General features: G+C 44.6%; 1 protein-coding gene across 1 annotated transcript in view; it reads left to right on the top strand.

The window, feature by feature from the left end:
* The first annotated feature begins 627 nt into the window (after window positions 1–627).
* Window positions 628–14557, top strand: part of sesn1 (sestrin 1) — a 51795-nt gene continuing 37865 nt past the window's right edge. The window contains exons 1-2 of the mRNA XM_047573180.1: window positions 628–704; window positions 1533–1852. Of these exons, the coding sequence (XP_047429136.1) occupies window positions 1574–1852 (279 nt within the window). The 5' untranslated portion in view covers window positions 628–704; window positions 1533–1573. The remainder of the gene's footprint in view (window positions 705–1532; window positions 1853–14557) is intronic.

Here is a 14557-nt window from a genome sequence, read left to right as displayed (position 1 = left end):
CTGAAATGTATTGTGCATTCAAGTTTACATTCCACTGATGTGTGTGTGTTTGTTGCCATTTTTCTGATCACTTACGCTTTAGGTGGATTTGTACCATAAACTCTTTAGCACAGTGTTTTCAGTGTAAATCAATCACACTGTCAACATTTGCACAGCAGTATGCAAATAATCTGCTGCAGGCTGCAGATATTGGCACCATCTCTTTTTTTTTCTCTTTTTTACCGTTTCAGTGACAGTTACCTACAAACGATTTTTTTTTTTTTTTTAATCTAATGGAAATATACAACATCTCCACCTTTCTTTCTCCTCTGGCTGTTTTTCTCACTGTCTCAGACATTTCTGATAAACAAGAGTAGGAGGGGGGCTGCTTTAGACAAAGTGCATCACGGGAGGTGTAGTTGTGAAGCGCTGCCCCTTTAAAACAAACACTGAACGAAAAAACCCCAAATCCCATAAAGCCTTCCCCCGCGAGTAGGGCCACTCCCCGCTGACCAATCATCTCTCGGATTCCTCATGGCCCCGCCTACTAGCGTTAATACGCAGTGATTATTGGCGAATCGTTTCTGCCAATCAAATATTTGCCCCGCCCCCTCCTAGTTGTTGCCACCTATCGTTGGAACCCTGGGTCTGGGCTGCTGGTTACTGGTTAGTGCTGAGACGAGTCGTCCCGTTGCAGAAAGCCTGCACCAAAGAATGTGGATAAAGTGAGTATTTGACAGTGACACTTTTACTTTTTCACTCTCAGCGACAGGTTTGTGTGTGGGAATGTTGTTTTCACCGCGTTTCTGTTGCACTTTCCTTGACTCTTTGTTAACGGGCTGCTTGAAAGCCTTGAAAAACAAGTGACGGGCAGATTGAATGGACTTCACTGATATCCTGTTTGTCCCTTTTTCTTCACCGCGACATGTTGAATTAACTTTCAAATAAAACGTCACGAACCGACATTTTTCATTCGCAAAAGGAAAAGGTGCGTGCATCAGTCTGACTGTGACAATTTGAATCATGTTTTTTTTTCCTTATTATTAATAGATAAGTGGTATGAGATGTGCATATTTCACTTAAGTTATTCAAGAGTAAGAAATCACGTGCTCTGTTTTACCAAGTGGCACAGCATACTCATTTATTGGTACGTGGAAATGTCTTGAATTTGCTCCCTGCAAGATATCCTTCAAAGAGTCTTTCCAATAAACTGTTTATGTTTTATAATAGATTTTAATTTATCGAGCAATTAATGTACTGCATCACATTCCTGGTTATTTATGTTGTCCATAAACACGTTTCTGTTGATTTGCATGGTATGAAAACGCATCAATGTGTAGTGGATTTAACAGCTAAAAGCGCAAACTAACAATATGTCCCACAAACATGGCACTTTTGGGATCATTTCTTGATACTTGGCATGTGTGCTCGTGCAAAAGTGTGCGGGCTAAACTGCTATTGAGCAACAGTATCGTTAATCCAATTTATTTCTATCTGTATAACACACACACCTGCCCACTCAACATCTGGTCTCATCTGTCATTGGTCTGTAGCCCGTTGTAAGACAGCACAAACGTTAGCCCTACGTGAAACGATGGAGGTGCAGGACCAGGAGTCTCTGGGGAGATGGGAGAGGCTGGGCAGCCGGGACGCCGGCTCCAGGGCTGAAGCGATGGAGAGCATCAGCCAGGAGGTCATGACAAAAGTGGAGGCCATCAAGCCCATACCGGCGCTGGCCCCCTCGCCCCCGGCCTCGGGAAGCCCTCCCAACAGTGACCTGAACGACATGCTGGCTCACCTTCTCATGCTCTCCAAACGGTGTCCCTTTGAAGACACCAGGGAGCGCTGCATTATACTTCTCCGGGCCGTCCAGGTAGGAAATTCATATTATTTACAGTGATATCCTGTTTTTTTTTTTTTTGTATGTCAAGAAGATGTACCACCCTGTGATGTTTCCTCCTCCAACGCTGGTGTTTATTGTATTGTTCTGCTGCTGCCATCTGCCACCTTCCTCTCTTCACCTCCTCATAAGCATTGCAAACACTGTGGTTCAATCATAAGCTCACCAAGACTAATGCGCGTTTTGTCAACTGGCTTATAGTCAGCGACACAATGAAACAACATCAACTCATTAACGCTTAAACGCAGCCGGTCTCTCAACCACATCCTCAATGAATTACACGGTGTGGTCTGAAATAACTGTCAAACAGTCTATATCCCCACTAGAGACATCTAGAGACAAGGTGTTAGGGAAATAATGAAAAAAACAACAACACTACAGCATTCAAGGCACATTATTAGACACATGAACAGCAAACATTAAGTAAAAAGAATCATATTTTAGGTTGCTTTTTAATTTTCAATGTGCATATTTCATGATCTAAATGTCTTACGGTTAATATTAAGGTAGAATAGCCTAATATTTCTACATTGTCTTAATTGCAAATAATCAATATGATGGAGTTAAATGACCCATTGCACTAATATCACAATGTCTCCAGTGTCTCTCTATGATGAGCACCAGTGATGCTCCTTTTGTAATTGAGCATAAACAGTTGATGACAAATACCACGTATACAGTATTGTGTAAGTAACATTTATTTAAGTACGTCAATGTTTATATTTATGTGTTATCGCTCATATAACCTCACAGTGAGTTTGTCCAGCAAAATCACTAGACAGTGCACAAATGTGGGTATTTTCACGAAGCTTGTCGTATTTACTGAAAATACACACACACACACACATGTATCATCGACATCACAGCGATGCAACACCCAAGATTTCCACCTTATTTGCTTATTTCAACCCGGTGAACACAACCTGCCTCTCCTCAAATCGATTACAGTGTTCCGCTCAACGTTAGATCCTCAGTTTAGGCCGTTCCGATTCCCGCTAACGCTATTATAATTCTACAGGTCGACAAACAACTGTGGCCTGTTCCACTTAATAAATCCTCTAATAACAAACAAAAACTAACCTTTGACGGCCTGACATGTTGTTGTTCTGAGCGAAAAGCGACCGCTTGGACGCGACGTTAATTCCTGTTTGTGCGGAAGTGATTTTGGAAGATGGTGTGGAGGGGCAAAGAGTGATGAGAGAGGGAGAAAGCTGCTTTGCGGGTTTAGCGGTGCACCACAGTACACCGTCTGGTATTTCTGAATTATGCTAAGCTGCATTTGCGGAGGGCTTGCCAAAGGCAGCATTTATGAGCCCAGTGTGGTAGCTCGTGTCGTTCTGGTCCCACGGTTGAAGACCCCCCCCCCCCTCCCTAACACACACACACACACACACACACACACACACAGACACACACCTTTCTCACGTTGTCAGGGACGGAAGGGGGCTAAGGGGGGGGGGGGGGGGGGGGGGGGGGCTTCGGCTCAGACAGAACTCTAAATCCACCAGATCCGCTGATTAAAGACAAAAATCTTTGAAAGCACAGACAGTCTTTTTCATGTCTTCTACAAGGCCTCCTGCTTCGGGGAGACACTAATGACACTAATACACTCGTGGGTCACAAAATGTTAACTTGGAGCAATATTCTGCTTGTTTGCCGCCCCAGTGTATACATGAATTTGATGCTCTTCATCAGCTGTGATAATAAGTCCGGTGTATTGATAAAAGGAAAAAATGCCCTTGTCTGCAGGATGGTTAAAAGTAGACCATGTGACACTACCTTAACGTGTTACAAAATCCACTTCTTTACTCTCTTACTGATAGCTAAGAAGCCCTCAGACCCATGTGCAGCACATTAATTAACACACTTTCTATCTAAGGTTCAATCTTCTCATTTAACAAAAGTCACAACCGGTGGCTAAAGAAGAAGTGTGCGGCTCCGTGTACACAGATGTTTTGTATCAGACGTTTCAAACCAGAATCATTCATTTTGGACGTCTCTGGCCACACATTTCGGGCAGTTTGTCCAAGTGCAGTTACCATGGCGACAGCAGACCCAACGGATAAAGATGGAAGACGCTGAACAGCACGGGAGACAGAACAGTCGACCGACATAAAAGTATTATGCACACTCTGCAGGAAGGAGTTTTCTTTTCACTGAAGCACTTCCAGCTTAAAATACCACATTAATGCAAGCCATACATTAGTCTGGGATTCTGCTAGCACTTCTGCTAACGCACTGCCCAGCTTGTGACAAACCAATATAAACCAAGACAAAGACGAGCTGGCAGTGCTGGCTTGCAAATATCTGGCCACTCCTGCAACAACTGTTCCATGTGAGAGTCTGCTCACAGTTGCAGGCAACACCATAAATGAGGAGCGGTCAGCTCTCCTCTCGGACAATGTCAACAGGTTAGTTTGTCTTAGTAGCTGCTGAAAGACAAGAAACAGGGCCGCGTTAATGTGGATAAATATTTAAAAAAAAAAGAGAGACAAAAAGTTGTTTCAATTTGTTTTGTTGAAATTGTTGAAAGTATTTAATAATAAATCTGTTAAGTAAATCTCTGAGTGTATTTGCTCACGCAAAGTGAAACACGATTAATCTAGATTAAAAATGAACGATATTTGATCAAGATTAATCGAAATTAGATTGCTGAGCTCCTTTTAAATCTCTTCTTCTTCCTAATATTTGAGGAACCCCGGAAGACGAAACAGAGATTCAGTTAATTCTCCAATTCAAGGCCACACTGGTCTTTATAGTTTGCACCACGTGTCTTTTTAGGCAGTGAAAGTTGTCGTTAATGCCCCCTGTGGACTTGAATGTTTGCGGTGTTCTGTTGGCCTAATATTGCTGACTCCCAGGGGTCAGAGTTTACGGGGTCGTGGTTGAAAATAGGGTTTTATGTGCAGAGGGGAAGGGGAGAGGTCAGGTTCCCATAAGCCATTAATGTGTGAGGGTGTCATAGGGTGAACGAGGGTCGAAATCGCTTACCAGTGCGGCCCTGTGAATGCCGTCAACATGGGCGGACGCCATCAGAGGGTCACCCTAGGGCTTCTGAAGGCGACTGACACGGCTGAGCTTCATTGATCTAACGTATAAAGGTGGGCACAGTCAAGTGTACCGCAGCCAAACATGCACGCAAATCAAGAGGAACAATGGAAAGTGTTTGTTCAGAGTCCATGAAAGGGGTGGGCAGAGTCCATCGACTGACTCTTCAGTCACCGCGTTCCCTCGCTGGATGAAAGAATCCCAGTCTTGGGCGGCTGGACATAAACAGAGAGGGGTTTCTTTGTGTTATGTAATTGCACCATTGCGTTAGCCCTTTTACCCCTACTTGAATTAAGAGCCACTCTCACAAGATCAACCTGTTCCTGTGATGGACTGTGGTGCCGCTCAGATTCCAGAGATGTGCTGGACATCTACAGCCCGCGGGAATGAAAAGATGAAGTCACAAATTAGATACCAAGTGGACTTAGTGTCTCTTTGGATATGAGTCAGTTTGTACATGTGGTCCTCGAGCAATGCAGCTGACTTTCATTAGTAAACTGTAGCCGCTCGTCTCAAAGGAAGCTGCAGCGAAGCTTTATGGTTTTCTGGTGATGTAAGCAACTATCTTGTTTGCAACCATCACAGTCTCTCTACAGGATCTCAGAGAAAGCCAACGATGGTGGATGGTCTAAGCTTTTGCTGCTCCTTGTTATTTTTTTCACACATACTAATAGACAGCTAATTATGGACTCCTAATAAACACCTATGTGAGATTAATTAAGTGAAAAGACCTTTGACGGCCCTTTGACGTCGAGGCTGAAACATGTATCACAGAACAAACACATTGCTTAGGTTCTATATATGCAGTTCTACTTCACAACTTTTCAGTGGGTTTAATCTGTTTGAGTTCTTTTACCTTGCGTTGCATAATTTGTTATTGATCAGGGCTCATGTTTGTCCTCAGAAGCCTTCTTGCCTGTGGTGAGCCTGTTTTTGGTGGTGGCATGGCTTTGGTTAAGCTTTATAAACAAACTTGTCAACCTTGACAGGCAGGAGTGTGGACACATACAATACGGCTTTTCTGAGAAAGCTGAGCCAAAGTCCACTTGTAAACTGTCGCCGAGAGAATCGTTACAAGTTTTTGTGCACTGTCGCAGCGAGAGAAAGTTCATGCCCTTTCCTCGTTGTTATGTATATATATTGTACCTGTCTTTGTCTTTATGAGTTATGCGTGCGTGTGAGCGTTAGTGTGCGTGCCTTCGGGCCTCTAGGGGCTGCCTCTGCTTACTGTGCAAATAAATCGAGGACCCACGGGAGGCCTGTGGTGTGGACAGATCAGCTGGATTATGGGCAATCTCTGCTCAAACCAGGTCAGACAAATTGCACGGTGAGGGGGTAGAGAAAGCAGCAGCAGCAGCAGCAGCAGTAGCAAGCAGTGACCTTTGGCACACTAACTATACACTGAACCACTCCACGGTTATGGAGGACGTGATAGAGAAATAAAGCTCCGGATTTACAGCTGCAGCCAGCTGGGCAGGGTGGTGATCGGAGCTGGAGTGGATGGGCGGGCGGGTGGGCGGGTGGGTGCGAGTGTGTCTGTGCCAGATGAAGTTAGATGTTGCAATCGAATTTGTGGCCACTTAAGGCTCTTCTCCGCTTCATCTCGCATCTTTTTCGTCTCACCTTCTTTGTCTTGACCCGTCAAAGCCCCGTTTCCAAGCTGTGGTGGAAAACATGTTCTCACAGAATAAATATTCTTTTGGCTGTTGGTGCGTTATTTGATGCTGTTTCACTGCCACACATGTGCTAATAAAAAAATTAAAAAAAAAAAGCTCAAAAACGCTGTAGGTTAAAACCTGAAGTGGCTAACCAGTAAACATGCTTTATTTTATGAATAATGAATGTGTAAACAGGCAAAGCTGTTTCTAATGGCCTGTCAACCTCTACTAGTTCTAGATCATTAAACAGAGACAAAATGGTAGAAGAAGAAAAAAATAGCAGGGCTATTATACAGTTTCCTTTGTTGCCTTGATTTAAAAATAAAAAGAATTTGAACATGGCAGGAAAGCATACGATCCTACAGCACAGACAGACCCCCACCTCTGCCGTTGGCTGCAGGCTCGGGAAGACTAGAGAGGAGGGGGCATGTGGGAAATGTGCAACTAGGTCACTGTCAATCCTGCTGTAAGCCTGAATAAATGATAAAAAAAAAGCACATATTTCCTTTTTTTTATTAGTAAATGAGTCAAACATTCAGTAGAAGGAAGAACCCCTAAATCTGTTCTCTGCATACATCAAAGCTTTCATTTTGACGAGTGATACTCTAAGACATGTAAAGGCTGTATTATGCTGCCACAGGCAGGGGGGGAAGACGGGTGAGTGTTGGGGTATGGGGTTTTTCAACAGCATAGGCAGTCGTCATGGTACCAGTGGCATGAGGTGCAACGATGGGGTGGGCCGGCTGGCACCGTTGCTGGGGTGGGTGGTGGTGGTGGGGGTGGGGTGGTGGTGGGGGGGGGGGGGGGGGGGTCGCGCTGGCTCGTCTGCGATTATTTCTGGCCGCGCTATTCAGGAATTGAGGTGGAGGGGGGGGGGGGAGAGAAAGCGAGACGGAAGAGTGGGATAGAAAGTGGAAACGAGAATGTGGCAAAACATGACGGCCGAAGGTCGGACAAGAGGATGGAGAACAAGGAGAGTGGCGCAGTGTCGGTCGTTTTTTTTTTTTTTAGGGGAAGGGGTGAAAAGCAATGGAGGAGGTGGAACAAACACGGCCTTTCTCTGTATTCAGTTTGAAAGCTCCAGTGGAAAACTACTAGCACCCCACAAATACAGAGGGTCTGGCTCCCCGGTGCGTGAGCCTGGCTCCAAAAAGGAATATTTCCTCGCAAGGTTCAGAATCAGACCCCGCATGGGTTAGCTTTCAGTGACCCCCAAATAAAACTGTAAACCTAAATATATGATAATTTTCCTTTTTTCTTCCCAACTCTGAACACCCTGGTGGTTTTTTTTTTCCTGAAAACACTTGCCCCATAGCCTTCATTGAATGTCTCCCTTTGATTCACCCACACATCACAGCATGTGGTGGAGGGTGAATGCGGCGGGGGATCAACGCAGCTCAAACAAAGTGCTGCGGCAAGTTGTACAGTAGGACACTTTTTGAGTGGCGAGAGACACACTTAGAAAGGCGCATGAATAAAATAGCTGGCGGCACCGGATATCAGACTACTGTATGAAATAATTATACCCTTCTTCTTCTCCTGCCTTGCATTCCTGCTTCGACCTCGAGCAGAGCAGAATTCGCCCTGCTGCTCCAATCAGGAGATGTAAGAATAGAGATAGGGTAATCACATGGTGCCATTGAATAAACAAGCTGCTCCCCGCCTCTTTCTCTCGCTCTCTCTCTCTCACACTGGCATAATGTGAACTCGTGGAAATTAAAGTTCAGGAATTATTTATGAAGCCTTCTGCTCATATTTTGATTTCCTTCCCCAGAATGTGTTCAGCTCCCGTCTATTGGCTTCGCATTACCGGAAGAATTTAGAGCTTGTCTAGCTGTGATCAGAATACGTTTGATGAGTTCCCGAAGATCAATTAAGTCATGATAGTTTAGCAGTTTGCCGTCACCTATTCTGAGTTTTAAGATTTCATGGGTTTCAGCTCTGCAGACGTGCTTATGCAGCATTCACACAGCCGGGAACTCTAGAATCATCTGCGTAAAAATAGCCACCGCAAGTCCGAAACTTCTACCTCTTATGTCATTCACCAGATAAACGAAATCGTTCTTTTTGTCTAATTCAACGGTTTTTGAACGTGCTGAGGTCAAAATATACGCAATGTCCAGCTCTGACTTCCCACTTGCAAGGTTCACTGAGCAAAACATGAGACTTGTCATAGCGTGAAAAGACGTAAAGAAAGGTCGTATTCTTTGGATGCTGCCCCCCCCTCCCAGGGTGCTGTGTGTATATCGTCTCTCAGAAACGGTTTACTGGGGCGTTAATGGAGATGAGCCCTCGTTAATATGATCAATTACAGCTGTGCTTTTCCTGACATGCCCACATGTCTGTTATATTTAGCTTGTAATCTGACATCCTTACCCTGTAGTCATGTTTTATTATTGTTTTTTATTTTTTTCACTGATGACATTTTAACATGTCGACGAAAAGCACAGGTGTAGGCAATAAAATGAATAATGGCTGAATTCCATTTCGCCGCTTCAGTTTCACGGTCCTTTTATTGTGCCTGCTGACTCACTGTCACATGGACATAGCTTACTGGGCACTTGGATCGACTAGAGTTACCGCCTCGCTTTTTTCATGCCCCCATCGAGCAGAACCTCACATCCATTTGTCCAGATGATTATGTAGCGAAGTCTTGACCTTTGACCTTTTTGGATATAAAATATCACCACTTCCTCATTTTATTCTTTTAGATATTTGACTGGACAAACATGCAGGCAGACAGACTGAAAATGTATGCAAATTCTTAACGCGAGCCATGTTATTAATTACTTTCGCTGTAACTCTTCATATATCCATCTAACTGAATGATTTCCTCTTATTCTCACCTCATTTAAACAAATATTGTGTCTCATCCTGCAGTGTGGCCTTCTACTGTAGCTGGACTACGTGCCATATTAACTCTTTGAGTTCTTTTAGGCCATTAGGACTCTGTGTGGATGAAAAGCCACCTCCACAATGTTTTATTCATAATAATATATTCTTAAAACAGTGCTCGAATTAATCATGAATTAAAGATACAGCATTGGCCAGTAGTTAAGTTGCTAGTTAAGATTCAAATAGCCTGAAAAGAATTCCTGAGAGAGTGCATACAGGCAGACCCCCACACACATGTGCACATGTGCACATATGCGTCTCCAGTCAAATGATATACTGACTTAGAAGTGGCTGCAAATCGCCCCACTTGCCTCGTGCACTCAGCCTCTTGTCTCAGACACTTTCACCTATCGACTTGCGCGCCACCAGTTCAGGATTAATTGGAATTCATAAATGAATGATGAAGGTTATTGTCCAGCGGATCAAGTATTTGAAAAAAAAAAAAAAAAAAAAAATCAATACATGCCTTTTATCCTCCTCCGCTGTTCTCTTTACAGCTCGGCCTTTTTCACTCGATGAAACAGAATGGGCCGTCGAGTGGTTTCATCATTCACACGGCGTCGTACCGAGCGACACAAGCAGCAGCCGCAGTTCACCTGTTTAGTCACAGGGGGGCGCTCCGTACCAGTCGTTGGCCCGTCTCTGCTCTCGTCTCCAGTTGCTTTGATGGGAATTTTCCATGTCGTGGGCTGAACGCATGCTATGCTGCGCATGATTTTAATTTTTTCCTTTTGCCCTGGTCACTGGGCGTTCATCCAGTGTGTGTGTGTGTGTGTGTTTGCATGTCTCTTTATGCCCCTCTATGTGTGTGTACCGAGTTGCTGGTCTTGCTGAAAGTGAGTGTGTGTGTGTGTGTGTGTGTGTTTACATGTCTTGAGAGATTTATTGCATGCAGGATTTAGAGGCATCTGCAGATCAGGTCACAAAGCATGAATAGCCCCGGTGGCTGTGGTCCAGGCCTCAGTCTGAGGTAGCCCCTATTAGGATACAAACCACACAGGCTCAACACCAGGCTTAGCCAGCTGCAATGCACTAACAAAATATTAGGCACGCTGCTTAGGTAAGAAAACATTGTGTAATCGCTAAAACAGAGCAGGTGAAAAAAGGAGTCCAGGTGAAAGCTGCAATTCCTTCGCTTTCGTTACTAATGTCAAATATTAATTCTTACGCCTCTAAAGCTGTGAGGATTTGTTGCATGGAAGCAGAATATCTTTTTAGTTGTGAACCACCCATTGGACAAAACAAATAACAAAATTGACGACATGACGATGTTTTATTTTTCACAGGTTTGACATGTATTTGAGATTCAAAGATTGAAAATGTCACACTTGTAAGCGAACACAAGATTTCAAACCGACAAAATCAGTGTTGCGTCATCTCAACTGATGATGTGCCGTTAATGTTGCTCGCGTCGCCTTCTCCGCGAGCTTACATGCACCTAGCCTCCCCGAACCTTGAAAGAAAGCCACGCAACCCGCACATACAGACGTGAACGCCGCTCGCGAAGGCTCGCCCTTCCCTGTCCGCTCCATCCGATCTTGCAGAGACCTCACACTTTGAGCCACGAACTTAGCTGTGTCAGCACCTGATGGATCATTTCCCATTGCAGTCATTGTGTGGTGCTGCTCGACCAGCGGTGTTGCTTCAAGCTTTGCCCAGTGCCGTGTTGGCTTAGGATCGGCCGCGGTGTTGTTTTAGCGTGTGTGGTATTGTTTCAGGCCCAGTGTGTGGAGGTGGAGGGCATTGTGCGCTCTTTTTCGGGGGTATTGTCCCAGGCTGATGTATGTGTGCTTGTTTATGTTACTGGCCAGTTTGTCAGGACGGTGACAGTTTCACGCTACGGGACCTCTGCATTCCCACAGTCGTTCACCTCTGACCTCGCCGCTTTTGGTCCAAAGTTTCGGTGTGTGTGGTTGAGCATTAGCCTCAGAGTGTGTGTGTGTGTGCGTGGGTGATTGACATATAGTGTTTGTAAAAGCTGCTTGAGTGGGTCGGCGTCGCAGTGTTTGTTTAGGGTAGGAAAACACACTCCTTCTCACTGACCAGCGTGTCTGGCTAAATCTGGACATGCATCTACATGTCGGAGGTTTGTTTGGTTTCACATCACACTTTCACAAGAACCTACAGTTTATATTGTGCAGCACAGTCAGAAAGTGCTGACATCTGCAACTAATCGGCAACGTAGGACAGCAGAGATCTGGTATCTTCATCTTGTTTTTCTGCATTTCATTTCTGATCCTTTCTCCTGCCACTGACACACATACTGGACGGGCGACAAAACATTGCAGAGGTGTAACGCACACCGATCGGCCATAGCATTCAAACCACTGAAAGGTGAAGTGAATAACATGCGGTGATGCAATGTTTGCGCAATCCTTGGCAACATGTGGACCTGGCATTCGTGTGGCGTGCCTTACTTAGACATGTCGTGCCGACCTAGACCAGGCCAGACCAGGCAACCCCACCCCGCAAGAATGACACTCCTTGATGGGAGCAGCCATCCCCAGCATAATGCAGCCTGACATAAGCAAATGCTCAAAAAAATGAAAAACAGCACAAGGTGTTGACCTGGTCTCCAAATTCACCAGATCCCATACTGATCCAGTATCTGTGAGATACACAGGATCTCGACCTATATGACCCAAAGGCCCCCGCTAACAACATCCTGTTTCCAGACACCCCAAGTAACCCTAAGAAGGCCCACGTCTGTTCTCTGATGAGTCCCAACTGTTTTGGAGGCGCAAGGAACACCTACACAATATTAGAAATGTGGTCATAATGTTATGCCTGAATATATTTCATCACCTCTAATTCCAAAACTCATCATCAGATTTGAGTGTGTAAGTGCAGCATTGTGTATCCAGTTGAGTAATATCAGTCCTCCTGACAGCGGGCTGACGAACGATACCACATTCGGTTCGTCGCGGTTTCGTATTGTGTCAGAGCCGCCCTCCTCAAACGATCGAAGCGGAAGGATATATGCAGAGGTTTTTAATAAGGTCAGAAAGATATTTCCCCAATAATCTGATACCCTCCGACTGCCCCCAGAACATATGACTTAATGTAGCCGGTCCAAGCCCACAGTGATCACATGAAGCGTCTATATCCGGAAATATTACGTTTAGACCGGCGCAGACGCTGTGCTACCTCGAATAATAAAATGCCACACTGTCTGAAGAGTTATGGATCTGTTTTAAGACTGTCTGCCAATGCTCTTCTATAATCTCTTTCCCCTATACCATCCTGTTAAGCAGGTTTCAAAGTTGATATGCCTCCTCTACTGCATGGGGCCTATCAGTTCCAGTCATCCATGTGACATCCCAGTCGAGCATAGACTATCATTGGAAAAAAGTGCAAGTTAACTAGTTCACCCATTAAAAACCAATAGGTCATTTGGTTCATCCGTCCTGGCACAAGCTCCTAAAACTCAAGGATTTAAAAAGGTGCAAGATTTGGAAATACGTGTTATATAAATGACATACTTTTGTTATACAACAGGTGCACGCGCAGGAGCGATGCCTCCTAATATTTACTATATTTATCACGCTCATCTTAATGTTATTTATGGCCGTGATTTGCAGCCAGCTGTCACGAAGCTCCCGGTTTTGTAACTGTAACGAGATACCGTGCCAAAGTATTTGTGAAGATATTGATCTACCCCACGGACGACCCACAACATATCTTGGGAATGCAGATTAATTGCTGGCGAAACACATTTTGTTGTGTAGTTCAGAGCAGGAGCAAAACAACAAGACCTTTGGCAAACACGTGATGACAGTTTAGGGGTCAAGTCCTGGTGCTGCGAAAAGACCGATATTCATATTAATTTCAAATACAGCTAAAGACATTAGTGGTTTCATTCTCAATAACAAGCAAGTGTCTGGTGTCAGGTTATGTTGTCGGGTTGCTGAAAGTTTATCAACTCTCTCTCCAAAGCAAAATTTACAGTAGTTATCAGCATGCCGGCCAGATCTGCACGGCCAAATACTGCGTGTGAAAGTCAGCGTGGACAAAATGAAGGCTTGTCATAAATGCTAATTGCGTTTGGTCACAAATTATCTAAAAATATACGTGTGTGATAAGGATGATAGTCTATAATTGGACAATGAATGCAGCCTCTTACCATGTTTTTCACACCGCCCCTCCTCCTGGTGGCTATTTGTCACAGTAGTCTGTCTCTGTGTTTACGTGTCTGTCTGTGGTAAGGGAAACTTGTAGGTGTTTGTCTGTATGTGTGCACGCATACACAGTGCGGTTGCTGCCTGCATGTTGATTTGGTCACTTCAGATGCCCGTGACTTGTGTCTCAACTAAAAGAAGACTCACGTGTCAAAGAGGAAACGGTGATGTTCCCCTTTTTTTTTATGCTCTTTAACAGTTCAACGGTTTTAAAGTTCCTGACTGAATCAAGAACGGAAATTTCAGCTCAAAGGTGCAAAGCAAGCACACTTGTTTGTGCTCCTTATTCACACGCACTTGTACTACATGTCCCAAGAGATGCAATTACATCATCTCGTCGATCATCAGATAACTTCTGAGTTTATTGGACCGGGCCGTCCACAAACACACGCACACATGCACCGTACACAAAGTATTCTTGAAATGTCATTACACACATGTCCTAATACCGCCACACTTTTATGGCATCTTATGGCAGTAGTACACAACTAAGTGTTTTCGTCCTACTCCACGGACTTGTTTTGCAATATTCTGGCAGCCAGTCAATAAACACACCATTTCTAGAGTGAGCACAACCCAACACAGTTGTTTATGCCAATAATCAAGGTTGTCCCCATCTATAAATGATTCTAAATGTTAACTCTGTGTGGATGATACACAGAGTTTAAGACCAGCAGCTCTCTGTTTCCCCCGTGCCTCCACTACATCGGCACTGGTTGATTTCCTTATCACCTGCTTTTCAGCCGATTCAGCATGTTGAATCATCACTGGAAGGAGTTGATGATGAGAGGTCATTGTGATTGGCCGACCAGTGTGCGGTACGAAAGTGGATGTAACGAAAGCAAACAACACTCGCAGGTCACGCAGAATGCCTCCCTTGTTTTGCAACACGATCATCC

This window comes from Mugil cephalus, chromosome 21 (assembly GCF_022458985.1).
Source record: "Mugil cephalus isolate CIBA_MC_2020 chromosome 21, CIBA_Mcephalus_1.1, whole genome shotgun sequence".
Lineage (NCBI taxonomy): Eukaryota > Metazoa > Chordata > Actinopteri > Mugiliformes > Mugilidae > Mugil > Mugil cephalus.
This window is presented reverse-complemented; position numbering and strand designations above follow the sequence as displayed.